At 36.5% G+C, this 18,710-nt stretch overlaps 2 protein-coding genes across 2 annotated transcripts in view; one reads left to right on the forward strand and one right to left on the reverse strand.

The window, feature by feature from the left end:
* LOC135210765 (uncharacterized) overlaps positions 1-4,750 on the reverse strand; it is a 53,558-nt gene extending 48,808 nt beyond the window's left edge. Inside the window, exons 1-3 of the mRNA XM_064243615.1 lie at positions 4,603-4,750; positions 1,780-1,886; positions 728-914 (exon numbers count right to left, since the gene is read on the reverse strand). Coding sequence (XP_064099685.1) covers positions 728-914; positions 1,780-1,883 — 291 coding nt within the window. The 5' untranslated portion in view covers positions 1,884-1,886; positions 4,603-4,750. The remainder of the gene's footprint in view (positions 1-727; positions 915-1,779; positions 1,887-4,602) is intronic.
* A 1,828-nt stretch (positions 4,751-6,578) lies between these two features.
* LOC135211575 (uncharacterized) lies at positions 6,579-16,085 on the forward strand. Its single transcript, XM_064244871.1, has 8 exons — positions 6,579-6,784; positions 11,864-11,950; positions 12,258-12,404; positions 13,145-13,339; positions 13,813-13,914; positions 14,053-14,172; positions 14,979-15,244; positions 15,885-16,085. Exons 1-8 carry the CDS (start codon positions 6,655-6,657, stop codon positions 16,026-16,028), a joined length of 1,191 nt encoding a protein of 396 aa, XP_064100941.1. The 5' UTR covers positions 6,579-6,654; the 3' UTR covers positions 16,029-16,085.
* The last annotated feature ends 2,625 nt before the right edge of the window (positions 16,086-18,710 follow it).

The following is an 18,710-nucleotide window of genomic DNA, read 5'->3' on the forward strand; positions in this document are numbered from 1 at the left end:
CTTTAAAAAAATTCAAAATTACATAGCATAATCCTTTAAACCTATTGTCAAATGAGGTATAGAACCATGCATGATACTTTTATACTGTCTATGGATTTTCCTCATATTGAATCCATATAGACAAAAGACAGACATCTTTGTCTCAATAATGTTCAACTCTGAAGTTTCTGGTCATCTCAAATATTTTGCTAGAGAAGTGATAAAACCATAAACAATACCTGATTTACTTCAAACTTGGTATCACAGGTAATTTTACTGTGATGGTCAGAAGACAAACCACAAATATAAGGAGAGACAGTACACCAACCTTGTATACTGCTATGCTTGAAGACAATGTGTTTGTTTACACTGTAGTTTCTAAAACACTCACCAGATGGCTCAAAGTAAAGAAAATGGGTACCTTGGTTGTGACAAAAATGGGACAATGGTCCATCACTCATAAAATGACAAAGCAGACAATAAACCAAGTGGTAAGGGTATGTGATAAAGATGGACCAACAGAGGGTAAAATGTCCTCTAGACCTCAAGGCCACTCCAATAATCTTAAAACTAGATTTTACCCACATAAGACTAAAATTTCACCAAAAGAGATGTATGTTTAGAGTCATCAAAAGTGTTAAAAGTTAAAATGTTCTCTCCAAAAACCAAAATATCCAATACCATAAATACTTCACCAAAACCTTTCAAAAAGGAATTATAAAAAAAATTACTTTGCTGAAAATCTTACCTTAGATGTTTGTGTCAACTCCTGTGAGAGTTGTTCAAAATGAGAGCTATGACCTTCAAGGCTAAAGACACTGACATCCTTTCCATTGGTACTCACAGATCCACCAGAAAGATCAATGTGCCTTGTACCAATTATCTCCCACAGAACAGTATACTCAGCAAATGAGGTCATCTTGAGGTCAACACCACTGTGATGAAATAGTAAGAATACATGGAAAGCACTATAGTATCAGGAAGTCCAATTCTACCCCTGAAAAATTCAAGAGAAACTATTTTCCTATACCTTTCTGGTTACTTTTAATCAGACACTTGTGGAGAAAACCTAATTTATTAATATTCTTTTTACACTTTATAGCCCAATAAAGAAGTAAAGTTTCAGAAGTTTAATGGGAACAATTATTTTCTTATCCAAGTTTACCTAAATATTAAAATTTTCTTGAGTCTGCAATCTTGCAGTTAAAAATTTACAGGTTCTATATACATATATGGCATGCAAGGAATGCCTGTTTAAATCAAACAGTACTGAAATAGAGCTTAGTGTATAACATTCATATGTCATCTTGACACTGATCAATTTTGTGTGGACATATGCAGCCAATTCAGTGGCAGCATACAGGATACTAGCTAAATAACAGCAGGAAAAATAATAATGTAATATCCATATTTACACTATGCAAAGAGAGTAAGTGTTCCTCAGCAACAACAATTGGCTAACACAAGTTTCATCAACTTCATAGCTTTGCTTGTGTAAATTAACAGTGCCAATTAAAAACATTTTCAAAAACTATAAAAATTCAGCATATATTAAACAGATTAACTTTCCCTAAAATACAAAACAATGAACACTGGTGTACGAATTTACCAAAATATTGTACAAAGAGGCAAGAAAAACTGTTCATGCATTCCATATCACAAAGATTTAGGGATTACATGCAATATAATGGCAGTCCAATTCTGTAAAAATAAAAAATATAAAAAAAATCCCAAGGAAACATCAACGAAATAAGTATATAGGAATGTTTTTAACTGAAATTCAATGCAGTTTATACTTACATATCTGGAATAAGTGTATTTCTGTCTGACCATATTGTTGTGGGACCAATGTTCTTGGAACCAACACATAATTGGCCACGCCACATCCAGTAACAGTCACTCATGGGCTGTGAATGTAAAATTACTCAAATCACGATAAAAGATTCACAAAGAATTATTACATAAGGGTTTGATGGCCATGTCATATACTATAGTAAATAACCATGCATAAAATTAAAAATTCCTCCATGATGAAATTCTCAAACTAGTAGTATCTGGGCAAATTTATTCAATATGGCTGCTTATCTCCTGACTGTAGCATGAAATCTTTACAATATGAAAGGTGCTACACGTCAGATTTTTTAAGTGGTGTGTGTTTTTCCTACATACAAATAAAATCCTTTTAAAATAGAAACAAATACTGAAGCCTGAATATAAAAAAGTCAAGCCAGGACTCTTCCCTTTGGCTTCGTGGACTATGCAGAAGGGCCTACAAAAATTACAATTACTCCTCTTGTCTGCCAAGATGCTTATCAACACAGAAATGTAATTGCTAGTCATGAGAATGATATGGGGTCCTATGGTTTCTGAAGCCTCCTAAACATTCTGATACAAGTGAACAGTGCTAATAGCGCTCTGAGCCAAAGCAAGATTATCTAGGATCAAGGATTATGATGCAATCCTGTATTACACTCTCAGATTCACATCACCCAAAGTAAGGTTAGGTAAGGGTCATCCCTGTTGGCCAAAATCTGTCACCTTGTTTTAGGTCAACATGGGAAAGATTAGGTTATGATATAAGGGATACATCTTTGTATGTCAATAGTTTCCATATTTCCCTAAACAAAACCTTGTAATTCCAAAGCAGTCCCCAACAGTATTATTCGATTTAATCCAGAACCTTGTAATTACACAGCAATCCCCTGAAACGATTAGATTTAATAGAAATTAATATCAATCTCTTAAATATTAAATGAAAAACTATTAGAAAAAATCAACATTTGCACTAAATTATGTCTAAAACATACCATACTAGCTAATTTGAAGGGTTTCCTGTTGGAAGACCCTTTACCTGACTGGAAGCCCAACCCTTGTCAAGTAGGGTATGGCCAATATCAGATCAGGTTAGGAATCTCTAATTCACTTATTTTTCTTCTCTTCAACCCAAAACCCTACTTTTTCAGCAAATTCTTCAAGCTACCCATAATTACTTACATTTTTTTTTTGCATTTCAAGTTTTATCATGACTAATTACATGAACTTTTCTTGAGTCTATTTCATCACTATTTAGTTTGTTTGTTTGTATGGTGTTTTTACGTTGCATGAAACCAGTGGTTATTCAGTAACTTCTATCACCAGAAATACACATCTCTCACTCCTCAATGGAATGGCCGAGAACTAAACCCGCGACCACCGAGGTGGGACGCAAACACCATACCAACTATGCCACTGAGGCGCTTCATCACTAATTAGTGCTTCTACTGAAGTTCTTTAGTCAGTTTACATGATATCTCCGTATTTACTTGATAAGACTTTACAGAAACAGCACAGACTTAAATGTTGGCCTCTCTTTATCTTCATGACTTTTTGAACAGCCAGTGGCAAGTGAACTTGCAAATGCTTTTGTTAATTTACCAATTCTAACACTTGTTCTACATATGGGCAATGGTTTTCCAGATAGTCAAGCCATTATATCTCTGCATAATGGTTGTTCTTGCATATATTAAAAGATGTAACTCAACAATTTTTCAAGATAATATAAAGGATTTTACAGGTTTCATGGTAACCCTAGGTTATTATGGGTGACCAGGGGTTTAGATGCATCAGAATCAGACACCCAGGGTTGAGTTAGCTTAGATTATGATGTATCTGTGCATTTTACTCTGTGACGATAGGCATTCTGCATCAGGATAGGTGAAGGACCAGGGAGAGGGAAAATTTTGTCCCCCCCACCCCAACCTCCCCATCAAGTTAGGTTAGCTTAGACGCATCCCTGTATTTCCTTCATTTTTGTTCCCCAACCCAAAAACCCAGTTTCCTGTTGGGAAGGCCTCGCTAATCTTTGACACGAGGGTTTACTCTGCATATTCTATGAAAATTGCTATCAAATTCATCAAAAACCTGAGCAAAACTATTGGAAAACCTAAATTTCCATAATATATGGGCTGCTTACAACTTTTTGCCAGTTTCTCACTGGGATGCCTTTTGTTACATAGCCTAGTGGGGATGATTAGGTATGGGTTAATCAAAATTCTGCCACGAAAATGAGATATTTGGTAGATCTATAGGTAGTAGCTAGTACCTACTATTCCGACTATGGCAGTTGCGGTTTTTCTAGTATGCAGTTTTACCTCCTGAACAAGAATTTTAAGTAATATTTATTCGGACGACTGTAATTACCTAACCCCCGGGGGCTCGTACTAAGCACGGCGAAATACATTTGACGGGCCAATCCTGGTGGGTTTCGTTTTCGCGATGACGAACGATGCGGTCATGTGGAATGCTTGTTAGTAGGTAGAAATACCAAATACACATACCTATAGCTATTAGCTACTAGTAGGTAGTATTAGAGTACTTGGCCTACACAAGGCCTCCATGCTTAAAAGCAACATTTATCACAGTTTAAACTTAAACATCATTTGAACGTTAAAACACATCATTCCAGTTGTATAATAACAAAAATAAGGCAAACAAACAATGGCTGGACTAGCCTAAATCAAGGACCATCATTTGGCCAGAGCGTATGTCATGTAACATGCAGGTCTCATGGGCCGTAATTCATCAACCAATTTTTTTTGCCAAAATTAACCACAAATTCAAAACGTTATTCAAAATGCAACTTACGACAGTAATTTGATGATACCAATAAAAATATTGATAAAGAATTCCGCAAACTCCTCTCGGTGGCTCAACCAAAATACGACAATTGCCAATGCACGCTACACGGTTTGTTTATGTTAGAAGGGACTTCGACTAGATCTAAAATAGGGGGTGGGCGGAGCTTGGTAATAGACACTTATTCAATTAATAGTTTTATGAAAACTTTATTCTTTAATTTTCATTCTTTAATTTTTTAAGTTAAAGCGTGCATTAGGAGACAAAATGATGAACGTGGAATGTTCGGAACGTCTGATGTGGTTAAAGTGTTTTGACGTGAAAGTACAGTTCTCTCTCTCTCTCTCTCTCTCTCTCTCTCTCTCTCTCTCTCTCTCTCTCTCTCTCTCTCTCTCTCTCTCTCTCTCTCTCTCTCTCTCTCTCTCTCTCTCTCTCTCTCTCTCTCATCAGAACCAATTATTTATGTAAAATTATCATACATAAGTTGGTATCTTACTAAGATACCATGAACCTACTGATGATTTATGTTTCATTATGACTTATTTACACTCATGACTGAATTAACGAATCATCTGTATATATATAAATTACCGTAGGAAAATATAAAAAAAATAGAAAAAATGAATAAATTTTGAAAATTAAAAATGTACAAATTTTGAAAATTAAAAATGAATAAATCCTGAAAATTAAATAAGTTAAATCAGTAAGCTAGAGAGAGAGAGAGAGAGAGAGAGAGAGAGAGAGAGAGAGAGAGAGAGACGGGGGAGGTGTTATTAATTTTGTAATCATAATTATTAAACTAAAGAAATAATCAAAACTCTAATATAAATGACAAGCTATATTTCATTATAATACGGTTTTGATGTACTAAATCGAAAAACTTATTTTTGAATTCCAAAATGATAATTCTAAACATTTTAAATTAGTTCTGGGATTGAACCTGTAATTTTCAAATTATGAGAATTTTTTTCTTACAACTATAGTGTGAAGTAGCACAATCTCTCTCTCTCTCTCTCTCTCTCTCCTCTCTCTCTCTCTCTCTCTCACACACACACACACACACACACACACAGAAAGCAACCCAAAATATGTTATTTTTGGCCTGTTGGTTCCACGCTAAAAGAAAAAAAAAATGAGCTACATGCAAATTTGTAACCACCATTCTTCCCCACCAAAGATGCTAATAGCCATCATGTTTGGATCCTATAATTGGCTCCAGCAGTGAAATTACTTCTGTGGTAGGAAAAATAAGGTATCAGTGCGAACTGTGTTGATTTTCACGCGTATTTTCAACTACGAATTACCACCACAAGAAAGTATCCAATTACAGATTTGAAATCTAGTCACACACCAAAATGCAATTACTACAGCTTTCTGATCATTCTCTTCATCGTACCGTTTGCAAATACGCGAAATTAAACGAATTTCTGCTATTTCCAAGCTACAGAACCGAAGCATAATTCGTGATGTGCGGGTCAACTTTAAGATGCGAAGGCGGTTTACTGCTAGCGCCATCAGCATACTGAACGATCGCGTCTCTCGACGGCTATGCAGAATTGATCCATTTTCTAATGGGTCTTATTCTCCTCTCGCTCGCTGTCGAGAGCGAACGACTTTCTGCACAGGTCTAGTTTATTACTTAATTTACTCACTTATTTGTTTGATTTCTGTAGTGTTGTGAAGTGAACTCTAGATGAAAACTTCAAGAGTTCAGGATTAAAGTCTTTAAGTCTTGATTTAGTAAATGTTTTGCGATTTATTTGATACATTAATTGCATTTTGTGAGCAGCAACGCCCCTTAACGAATACTAGGTACTATTGCCTGGTTCGTTTAAAAAGTTGCTATAGCATTGTGAAAGGTTGTAGTGCCGTGGTAAAAGGATTTTTTTTAATTTTATACCTGCCAGGAGGGCCAATATCAATCAAAAGCACAAAAGGACTGTCCCTGGAAACTGTTCGTCTTTGGGACAAAGTTATAGGTCTTTGGGACAAAGTTATAGACTTAACAGGTGAACCCACATTTCGAACGGAAGGTGGTTCGACCAAAGGTTCAGACTTTTCATGGATGACTTAAACGAAGGCAAAGGAAGAATTTATTTCTTCTTCTTCTGCGTTATGATTGCCATTGCTTTGGCAGCGGATGACGTCATCAATGCTGCCACTGACAGGAGAGACCGTAACAGTAAATACAGTGAGTATACATAAGCTTTGGGTAAAAATTTTAAGTAAATATAAGCTAATTTTTAACAGGGACTGTAAATTTCATCTGTGGACAGATTGCTGGTGAACCTCTCTTAACTTCAGACAGAGATTCTTACTAAATTTTTCTTTAACTTGGGCAGATATTCTTGGTGCATGTCTTAGATTTATGTTAACTATAGACGGGAATTCTTAGTATACATACCGCAAACTTTAGGTCATGATTCTCAAAAAACACCAGGGAACTTTAGATGATGATTCTCGGTAAAAAATAAGTAAATTTCGGAATGCTCTTCATTTTTCAAAGCATTTCCTCGGAACGCTGGAAATCAGGAAGTATAAGCCCAAAGCTGGGTAGGTTAAGACCGTGAGTTGGCTAGTACCGATCAAAATAAGCTTTAGGGACTAATCCTCGGAATAGAAGGTAAAAAAAACATTTTTGCTGTTGATTTATTTTAATACAAATGTAAGCAAGGATGAAAACACATCTGTAACTTACACACCTAAGTTTAACCTATTATTCTAGAGGGCAGCGGTCTGTTATCTTATTTTATTTTATTTTTTCTTTTGAGGGGGTGTGGGGCTTGTCCTAAAGTGCTGGGCATGAATTTGTTTATTCCCAGATACAACGAGAAGAAGAAGAAGAAGAAGAAGAAGAAGAAGAAGAAGAAGAAGAAGAAGAAGAAGACTCAAACAAATGGGAAAACTATATATTGTTTTTTTTAGTTTGAATTAGATTTTGTGCGAAATTTCAACCTATTCCATCAAAACAAAATTTTTCGAAGCTTGTACTAACAACAAACCACGATTTGACGAATGAAGTAAGGAGGGTATTGTAGTACGATAAACAATCCAAATTCAACAGATGGCGACACAATAGCCTCCAAATGAATTTGCAGGGCCTTGATGGAAGTGGCCACGAGGCATGTTGAATTGGCAGACTGCTAGAGATGAACTATGATTTCCAAACCTAACATTTAGAAATTAACGTTTTTGGTATATACCAAGTTGAAATCGTCTCTGGGTCTAGGGCATCTAGTATCCCAACCCTGCAAGCTATAAGAAATAGTCAGGGTGCTACTTCACACAGGATCCAGGAGGTTTGGTGGTGTATCAAAGACGTTCTTTCTTCCTCCTGATACCTGTCAAATGAGCAACTATTTACCAAAACATTATAGCTTTTAGTCAGGAGAAATTAAGACCCCCTACAAGTTACATAACATCTAGGAGCTTTCACATTATTCCAAAAGGTCAACAAATATTTTGGGGCACTTTCAATGAAACTATACTTTTTCTCAGAAGAGTGCGTCTGATCTACTTTAAGAGAAATATCCACTCTTTATGTATTTCCTTACCTTCTTAAAAGCTAATCATCCAGCGCTGATGAATCTATGCGCATTCTGATTGCTAGTGTTTACAAAAATACATTTAGGTATGCGTGATAGTCTGTTAGATCTAACTTATTGCGTTCAAGGCTGTTTTGACAATGGATACAAGTTGGCATGAGTCCTTTGCCACGGACAACTGACAGTCTTATTTTTTCTTATCTTGGAAGGAATATGGACGTAGCAAGTTTGCTTTAAAACTGAGTAGTCTTGTGGAATCTTGTTTTTTATTATATTTTTTTCACAGGCAATATTGTTTGCATTGAAATGAAGGTTTTCTAAGATTCCGCCATTGCTGATTGTCTATTATATTCTTGTGTTAAAGATTGCAGCTCAATGAGATCTTTGTCTAATGTGTAGTCCGAAGCTCTAAAATCTTCAATCCAACCAAAACATAATTTTAAGCCGTATCTAGAAGAGGTCCTACTTTGTGGTTTTCCATTATCAATCTGTCAAATTTCGGTGAAGAGCTAATATTTGGCCTTTGGTGCTGAACCTCTGAAATCAGTTCAGGCGTCACGATTTCATACCGCCCAGCACCAAGGAATCTTTCATTCCTCTCGCTGTGAAACTATGGAAAGACTTTATTCGAAATATTTCCATACTACGTCGAGATATTTCGGTAGCAACAAAGAAGAATATACTGAATGATTAATATTAAAGCTGGCGAGTTTTGTAGAACGTCGTAATTCTGGTGACTATGACGTGGTCGAAAGTAGAAAATTATTTTTAGTCTACGCAAATACCTAATAACCGGAATTACAGCGTTATATATAAGCCATATGCACAGTAGCAAATGTCTGCATGAGATGACAGCTAGATTCTCACAGGGGGTATAGTCGTTAGGTACAGAGAGACATCATCAACAAAGATATTCCCATTTATATTTTCGAATTGCAACCATACGGCTAGTCTCATCAGCCATCAAACAGTCGAGGTCTGTGGCTCGTAGCTTCTTCTTTTTCGAATCCTCCAGCTGAACCGCAAGGCAAAGGTGACACACATTTTGCACGCGGCTATTTTTGGTACGTGTGAAACTACGCCACTTAGAAAGTGTTACTTTTCTTTGTTCGCGGGGATGACTGCCTATACACAGTTCCTTTTAGAAGTACGCTTTTGCGTTTGTTACGCTCCTGGTAGCTCGGCCAGCGAGGTTAAAAAGGTGTGGGAATTGACAACCGAGAAAAGCCATTCCACCATTGGTACTTGCACATAAGATCATCGAACACTCTTTTGACGCCACTCTTCTAAAAGTAAACAAGATTTATGGGTAAGAGAGAGAGAGAGAGAGAGAGAGAGAGAGAGAGAGAGAGAGAGAGAGAGAGAGAGAGAGAGAATGTATCCAACCCTTCCTAGTGTGAGAGCAAGACCATCAACTCCTCCTCCTCTTCTTCTTCTTCTTCTTCTTAATTAGGTTAAACGTTCTCTGAAACCGCAAAACAGCTTTGCATCTTGTTTCCGTGTGAGACGAGAATCCACACCACTTATACTTTTCTCATCTTCTTCTTCTTAGACTATTATTAGAGGCGCTGGCTTGGCCACGCAGATTTTCCTATGGAGCATCATATCGCAAGAACGTTACTCTTAAACAGGGAATGATTTTGAGAGAGTCTGTGGTAGCCCTTTCCGTTATGATTCTCCTTCTTTCTGGCTTTCATGGAGATTTTGCGGTAATGTATCCCGATGGGGAGGCGCCGCGCATGGCATCACGTGACGCTTTGCGTGTGCGCACATGTGTCTGCGCATTATTCTCATATATGTATATATATATATATATAATATATATATATATATATATATATATATATATATATATATATATAGATATATATATATATATATATATACGTATATATATGGTAAATTTTCTTGCAATGTGACTAAATAGAACAGTGTATTTCACTTATCCTCACAGATAACGAGAGAGAGAGAGAGAGAGAGAGAGAGAGAGAGAGAGAGAGAGAGAGAGAGAGAAGTTTTTATAACACCTTCTTCAGTAATATACCTTATTTTTGCCAAATAACTTGGAGGCAGAGTCTAATATCCTGCGTTGCTAAGAAAATATATCTTTAATGAAATAGCAAATACATTTTAGCGATATTGTACTTAAAATTAATAACATACAGACGAAACAAGATACTTTACTTCTTAAATTATGTATAACAAGGCGTGATCTGACCTCCAGCTCACTCTGGGCGCGTGCTAAAGTCTATGGTCAAATAGAGCGTTGTTTCACCAAGGAAAATTTAAATAAATACGCTATATTCTATTAGAAATAATTGTTCTGTGCTGTTTAACATACAATTTATTAATTTTTTTTACATTTTCATTCTAATAAATAAATCAAATATCCTATCCTATAATTCCTGTATCTTTAACTTATCGAGAAACACCTTTTCAGACATTTTTAGGCTCTTCCGTAGGGCTTCCCTAACCCCCAACAAGAACAACAACAGCAAGAACAACAACACCATCATCACAACAACAAAGTAGTTTATAGGCTCACTCCCCGAGTAAGCACAAATCAATCGCGAAATCACATCGGCCTAATATAGCATTTTTTCTTCTCGTCTTCAACACAGAAGGTGGCATTTAAACTCCTGCCATCAAGAACCCCGTTAGAGTGAACCCCATGCGCGATTTAAATGCCCTCGTGGGAATCCAGAAGATGCAGGTGTCCGCTGACTGACTCAAATGAATGGAAGGGACGGGAGGGGGGAGGTGGAGGGGGATGATTTAAAATTTTTAAACCATTCGTTCACCGGGGGGAAAATTTAAAGGTATTCATTCAAACTGAACTGAGCTATGTGATTTAACAAAGTTTAATTGGCTCTCTCCCCTTTTTAAAGCTAGGGGCGGTGTTGCCATTTGGTATTGAGTGATGATATAGTATTTAAACGTAATTTTAAAGTATTTTCTATATATTTGAATGAGATTTTATCGTTTAAAATAGTTTTTAAGCTTATATTGGATTTAATATTGTTTAAAATATCTGATTTCACGCGTTTAATGTATCTCCTGCCACGAATTAGTTAGATCATAAGAAATGTAATATAAAAGATCTCTCTCTCTCTCTCTCTCTCTCTCTCTCTCTCTCTCTCTCTCTCTCTCTCTCTCTCGTGCACACATTAAGGAATACTCAGATGAGTTTCAGAATCATTATTTATTTCTACTTAAATCTGAACCTCGCCCCGAGGTATCAAGGTACTTGGAATGGAGAAAAAACATAAAATAGCTAATAAGTAAATAAAATTCAGTTTAAACAAAAAAGCCTGCAAAAAAAAAAAAAAGTTTTTTCTTCCTACCCTAAGTTCAATGGTGATACTTTAGGTCTACCTGCGTATTTCTACACGGTTTCGCCATGTTTAGTACTAGCCCGTCAGCGGCCAAATGTCCCTCAGTGCATTTTACCTCATTTGATCCCCGAGGCTGGCATAAGGCCAGCTTAATCTCAAACAACGACGACAACAACCACCCTTGGTGCTACTTTAGGGACATTTGACCCCCTGAGGGACTAGTGCTAAACACGGCGAAACAGTGTAGAAATACGCAGGTAGACCCCCTACTCAAGTAGCACTAGTTCAATGAGGGGAAAGATAGCCACTGAAGCTCTGTGGGCTGTATGGAACCACACACAAAGATAGATAGATAAGATAAATAGATATAATTGATTCCTTTTCTTTCAGTGCAAGACAGCGCTATATGGCAAAGTGTCCCCAACGGAGCAGACAAAAATACATCTGTCCCAGAGGCAGAACGTCTAAAAAAGCTACGTAAGTACCTGAAAATATATTGACAATAATAAACACATAACAGTAAATAAACGACGCCTTCCCTGTGGTAATAAAATAATTCCTCACATGGTAACTTTCTCCTCTACTGATCATGAGTTTACCCTTATTAATTACGACCCTTTTGCCTCGTCTACGGAAGTGATTTTTAAAGGATATTGTGTTTTGTTTATCGACGCCTGCTTCAGTGACATAGAGCATCTCGTGGCCTTCTTTTGTTTTGTCAGTTTGCTTATTCAGCTCTCTGTTTTATATTTCATACTGCAATGAAGGAATATTTGTTTTACAGTAAGTATATTCACTGTGGTGGTGTTCGCTAACGTGGAATGCTCGATTGGGAGGAAGTATGGATTCTGCGTGACGCACAGGCAGTGTAGAGACTACGGTGGAACGCGCATTGGAACCTGCGCGCTGGGATTCGGAACCTGTTGCTACAGTGAGTGAATTCCGAACCTGTTGTTTAAAGATGAGAATAGACGAATCAATCCATATTTCTTTAGATTCATCTACGTTAATGCTTAATATTATACATAAATAAAACTGTGTGAACTTTCTTTAACAATTTTAATTGAAGTTTGGATCACTCTGATCATCATCTTCAAAATACTAAAGTGGATTGTGAGCGACAAATATACGTTGAAAAACAACGAAACTCAAATCTTACAATTTATGAAGTAGTTCTTGTAATAAACAGATATTTTCCTTGTGGCAGAATTTAATAACACAAACTACTGCTGAAATGAATTTATAATAATGGCGAAAACCGCAGTTCCACCAATACCGATAGTAGTAGTAGTAGTAGTAGTAGTAGTAGTAGTAGTAGTAGTAGTAGTAGTAGTAGTTATTAGGATTTGCTTTTGAAACAATTCATTAGCAGAAAGCTAATGAATGTGAATATGAGAACTAATACTTTATGCACGCTTGGAAGTTGCTATGTGTTAGAGCAGCGAGCCTTTCCCGTCCTCTGGCATCGGGACTATGATCTTGTATATCCTACATTGCAGTAGAAAACTGAGAATTTAAGCAACTTTTACGTGACTTCCACAACATATATTTCTTTATTCACTACCCTCTATATAATCTTTATTTTTAAAAGTTATTACGAGCAGTAATACTTTCCTCATCGTACTAGAGTACTGTACACGCTCCGCTAACCTTCCTCTTCCCCGGTTCCAGAAGCTCTCAGAAGTTGCGGCGGAAGTACCTCCATGAACATCACCCACCTGCAAAACCCAGACTTCCCCGCCTCGACCTCCGAATCTCCTCCCCAGACCTGTGTCTACAACATCACGAGATCACCGTCGTCCTGTCAACTTCGGCTCGACTTTTACGACTTTCAGCTGACGCAGCCCGACGCTACGGCAGCATCCAGTGAGTTGTTGTTGCAAAGTCTTAAAGTTGGGAGAAAGCTTAGTCTCATTTAAAGCGAGATTTTTAAAAGTAACTTTCATGACAGCATCGAAGAGCATGAAGTTCTCATTGTGTGATTTACGAGTGCGTGCTACCATGATTTATTACAGTCGTATTTAGGCTTATTGCGCTCCTCGTTCGTCATCTCCGCTACAGTGATTCTTCTTCTCGCCAAGTCTTGTGGGAAGGGGCGTTGTTGAAGCCGAGATATCGAACGGTAAAATAAGAATAAAACTGACTAGAATACTTAAGAATTTTTACTCATATCTGTACTAAAATAAGCATTATATTCTTGATAGTCCTTAGCAAAAGTTATCTTAGAACTAAGATCTACATCTATTCACCTTGAGCCTTGGAAATAATGATAGTTTAAGGCCATAAAGTCATAGAATATCTTTATATTTTAATCTGCAACACCATTTTTTCCCTTCCAGTTAACCAAGGGAAATGTCTCAAAGATAAATTCACGGTCGTCTCAGGTACCTCGACCACTACGCTAACGTACCTGTGTGGAAGTATGCCAGCGGAATGGCACTGTGAGTGACAGTATTTATTGGAGTCGTTCTTTTAGTTCATTTCGTTTCACTGCCATGTCGTGTGACATTCCCCTTCTTGTTATCACAATGTGACACAAAAAAATTATTATTATTATTATTATTAATCTCCCAACTCAGATTACCTAGACGTCGAAGACGCAAGTAATCCAACGCAGCTCCAGATCTCTCTGGCATCAGGCATCTCTTTTCAGAGAAGGTGGAATATTAAGGTCACCATGGTCGACTGTGCTAGGCACAGTAAGTAGCATATTTCCTTTCCTTTGTTTTCGTTTGAGAGAATGCCAACAGAATGAACAATGTGGTGTATTTACGTAGAATATTTCAAGCAGAATAAACAGTGAAAAGTCTTTACTTAGACTAGTACAAACAGAATGAGCAGTGAAATATCTCTACGTAGAACAGCCGACATGGGAAGATAAAGCTCAACTTGGGATGGAAAATGATTTGGTTTTAGATCAGAAGGGTGCGAATTATGCAAGCTTTCGAGTAAAATATCTTTGAAAAATACTTAAAACATAATATAATTTTAAAAACCTTATTGTTCATCTTGGCAAAATCTTTAAATGTAATGTCTATCTTCTTACTAACTGCATGTTCAGGTGTCCACGATCTGGAGAACGTACCGTGTGAGTTGGTTAAGGAAAGTTTATCACAAAAAGCTATTATAGTTCGTGGTTTATTCTCTATAATAAAATCGTGCAAATTATTCTTGCATAATGTTTGAATAATGAGGCATTCATCATTTATCTGCATGTACAATGATAAAAGGCAATATTCTATACCCTCTTTGGAGCTAGATCTAGTCTTTTTAATTTTTTATTGGCCTAGGCTAGAGATACCGTCCTGTCAGTGTTTACCTATAAAAAACACTGAAGTTGAAACGATGCTCAATGAAACTTGAAGAAAAAATATAGGAATTCAACAATAAAAAATAACAGAGATAACTACTTTTCCAGCTAAAGGGTACTAGATATTGAAAAACCACGTAAGATGAATAGTACCAACTGGACCTTCCGCAATGTATTCTTCTTCTTACCCACCAGTTCCCAGAGGATGTGGCCAATACTTCACGGGAACGTCGGGAACCATCTACTCCTTCAATTGGAAAAGTGGCATGTATCTCCACGGCATGAATTACGCCATCTGTTTCAGGAGAGAGAAGGACTACTGTGGGTACAACGTGGTTGATTCAGGACCGTCCTGGATCGTGTGTCCAGATATCCTGAAGATTCCTTCCACCGATGCCACTACGTCAGGTTTCTACAGGCACTGCCTCACCACTACTAGTTCCGCCACTAACAGATATCCTGTAAGTTGGGCTACCTTGTATGTTTCGTAATATAAGCCTATACCCTGTAAGTTGGCCCATCTTGTTTGTTTCGTACATACAGGCCTATGTCATCGGTTTCCGGCAGTTTATTTTTCTTATCGATGTCTCAAACTGAAAGCATCTTTTTGATCTGAGTGTTGTCTTTTTTTTCTTTTGTTACTAGACTCGTGTGGTTTCTTATGCCCAAGCAAAACTTATATTTCATACCTTTCAAAGAAATATCTCTCTCTGTAGAAGTTTTTCTGTAGTTCTGGACTTGCTAATTATGGTAGTTTTTAGATTATATCACTTATTCAAGATTCAAGTAGCGCGGATTACATTATTCAGGAAATAGAATATTTTCTGAAAAATTCGAGGTAAATATATTTACTAATGAAAAAATCAATATACGTATAGGTAGTGGTAAGCAAAGGTATTCAACTTCGTTTACAGGATTCTGAATATATGTCTGCCATTACTGTTAGTGTAGATACAATCAAAGAGGAAATAACTGTTACCCAGAAAATGAGAGAGAGAGAGAGAGAGAGAGAGAGAGAGAGAGAGAGAGAGAGAGAGAGAGAGAGAGAGAGAGAGAGAGAGAATACCCATTGGTCTTACCCTTTTACAACCTCCATTTCAGAGCAGCATAACCAGCAAATACAACGCCCCCTGGTTCATGTACCACTACACTTTGCAAGACAACCCAAATCGCGCAGCTTCGTCAGGTCAGGGTCCTGGAACCTCGCCTGGATTTGCGTTCGTATGGAAGGCTGCACCTTGCTGAATAAATGAGTAATTGACTGAGAAAGAGAAAAATATTCTATGGAAGCTAGAATCTCCGTTCTGAATGCCATTCAATTGGAATTAAAAGTTTTAATATAAAAATTAAACAAGTGATGTTTGATTAATTTTGTTACCCCCATAAAGATTTTGTTTGTTTTCTTTGATACTTGCTCTTGACGTTTTCTAGAGGTGATATTGTTTAAGAGGGATGACTATGATATTTTGTGAAATATATATTTTTCTTGAGCAGTAAGTAAACAGTTGCTTAAAGTTGTACTACGCCTGAGTCAAGAGATATTAAACTCAAAAGTGTAGGAGGTATCATAAGAATTAGAGTAATAAATTAATGATATTAGGGTTTTAACCGTAAAGAGCTAGCTAGAACGACTGCAGCCACATATAAGTTGTAATTCTCACACACACGTCATCATACATCAAACTGACTGTAAAGAAAATTTTAAATCTAAAAACTACTTTAGCAATACAACGATACTACTAGAATGTGACAATGATTGTAACTGGTTACGAAGTCACAGTTTGCAAAGCACTATCCAAACGCGAGCAAAGTAAGGATAACAAAGTATTTGACGTTTTTCACATACTGAGTAAGGACATTAATGCTATGACGTTAACATTAATTTGTATTATCAATGGAATCACGAGTGATTGCAAGTTAATATTTTTCTGTTTTTCCTCCAATAGTGTAGGACCAAGAATTAGTTGGTGAATTAGGAAAGTACCCAAGAAAAAGATTGTAATATATATATATATATATATATATATATATATAATATATATATATATATATATATATATGTGTGTGTGTGTGTGTGTGTGTGTGTGTGTGTGTGTGTGTGTGTGTGTGTGTGAGGTCTTTTTAGCTGTTTGAAATTAAAAAATACTTATACATATTTATTGAACTCTTTCCTACTACTGACATTCTAGTATATTTGTCAGAAAATTGTATACTTCAGTTTAAAAAGCAGCTGAGAGAGAGAGAGAGAGAGAGAGAGAGAGAGAGAGAGAGAGAGAGAGAGAGAGAGAGAGAGAGAGAGAGAGAGACTCCCTTCCTTCCCCGTAACACGTCACCTACGTACACCTGCTTGAAGCTGGTATATGCCTCACGGCAACATCTGGCAACCGTGACATACTTGAGTTGTCACGCACTGCGTTACCAATGTTCTATAAAAAGTAATTTTTTTCCTGGAGTTTTGCGATAACGAAAGAGGCGTCTGAAATTCCTCTTTTATAAACTAAACCAGAAGAGACGTGGCAGTGGTTACTGAGTGTTGCAAAGACTGGTTGCAATTCGTGACGAAATGCCCCAAACAAAACTTGACCTGGTAACAAACGAGTGGAATGCTAGCCAAGTCAGGTTTTTTTTTTTTCTTCTTCTTCTTTTTTTTTTACATACATTTGCCATCCGGAAGTTCCAAAGGTGCCGTGTTTTTCGGCACCGGGAGAATTTTAGTAGCAACACATAAGACGTGAGTTTGCGAATGTACTTAGAACAGCTGAACACGGATAGCAATTAAGGGAGGTATAGGTAAGTATAGGTCCCCGTAGGGATCGATATGTACTATATAGCGATCCGTTGTGAAGGATAAAAATGTAAGGTTTTTTTTTTTACCTAAAAATGTAATCTATGATTTTTTCCTTTTGTGATCTGTTTAATCTATATTTCTTTGCTCTTCTTTCCATTCACGTCAACCGTTTTATTTCATGTCATGCGTTTTTATTACGTCTATAATATCGCAAAGCCTCAAGTGATCTCAGAAAAGAGAAACGTTTATTTTTTTTTTTGTGTGTGTGACTGGTTCTATTCCGTCCCTTTAAATGCAGTCGTCAAGTCATGGTGTAAATAATAAATCAATGCCTACATGAGAATTAATATGATGAATGCTATTGTGCAGGTACGTGACGTATTAAATTACATTAATGATACTTTCATTACCATATTTCTGCGTGCGTGTAACTTTTCATGTTACTTTTCAAAATTGTGGGCCAGTGCGGAAAAATGGGTCACAAAACTATTTTAAATTTCGGACTGAAAAAAAAAAACCAAACAGGTATAAGCGTGATTCCTTATTTTCCAATCAGTGATAACAAATAATAGAAATAAAATAAAGAATAAAAATGGAGAAATTGGCAACTGATTCCATTCTGATAAATCTAATCAATTAAATTGAAAAAGTTAGAATAGAAAACAGTGATATTATATGCTGGGATATATATATATATATATATATATATATATATATATATATATATATATATATATATATATATATATATAGGAAACTATTCATATTCAGAATATTTATCTTACAATTGGGTGCATGAATTTTTTACTCGAGACCATTTATTTATCCTGTTTTTTTTATTCTACAGGGTGATTAAAAAAGAACGACCCTATTTCATGATTAAATATTTTATGAAGGAAAAATAGCAAAAAATAAAACTTATAATACAAGTATTCTACTAACAGTCAAGTTTTATTTCACATGTTACAAGTGCTCAATATGGCCACCCCTTGCAGCACGAATAACATCAATACGACATAAGAATTCTTCCCAAACACGTTGAAGCACATCAGGATCAATTGAATTGATCGCTGTTGTTATTCGATGTTTTAATTTTTCCAGGTCGGTTGGCAATGGCGGAACAAAGACTTTATCTTTTA

The sequence above is a fragment of the Macrobrachium nipponense genome, chromosome 4 (assembly GCF_015104395.2).
Source record: "Macrobrachium nipponense isolate FS-2020 chromosome 4, ASM1510439v2, whole genome shotgun sequence".
In the NCBI taxonomy this organism is placed as follows: Eukaryota; Metazoa; Arthropoda; class Malacostraca; order Decapoda; family Palaemonidae; genus Macrobrachium; species Macrobrachium nipponense.

Bases quoted from the DNA above. Each gene is read 5' to 3' on its own strand.
- LOC135211575 (XM_064244871.1), top strand. From the start codon at position 6,655: ATGGATGACTTAAACGAAGGCAAAGGAAGAATTTATTTCTTCTTCTTC. The intron at 11,951-12,257 runs GTAAGTACCTGA...TTTGTTTTACAG, and splicing joins AGAACGTCTAAAAAAGCTAC to TAAGTATATTCACTGTGGTG. The intron at 14,173-14,978 runs GTAAGTAGCATA...CTTACCCACCAG, and splicing joins GGTCGACTGTGCTAGGCACA to TTCCCAGAGGATGTGGCCAA.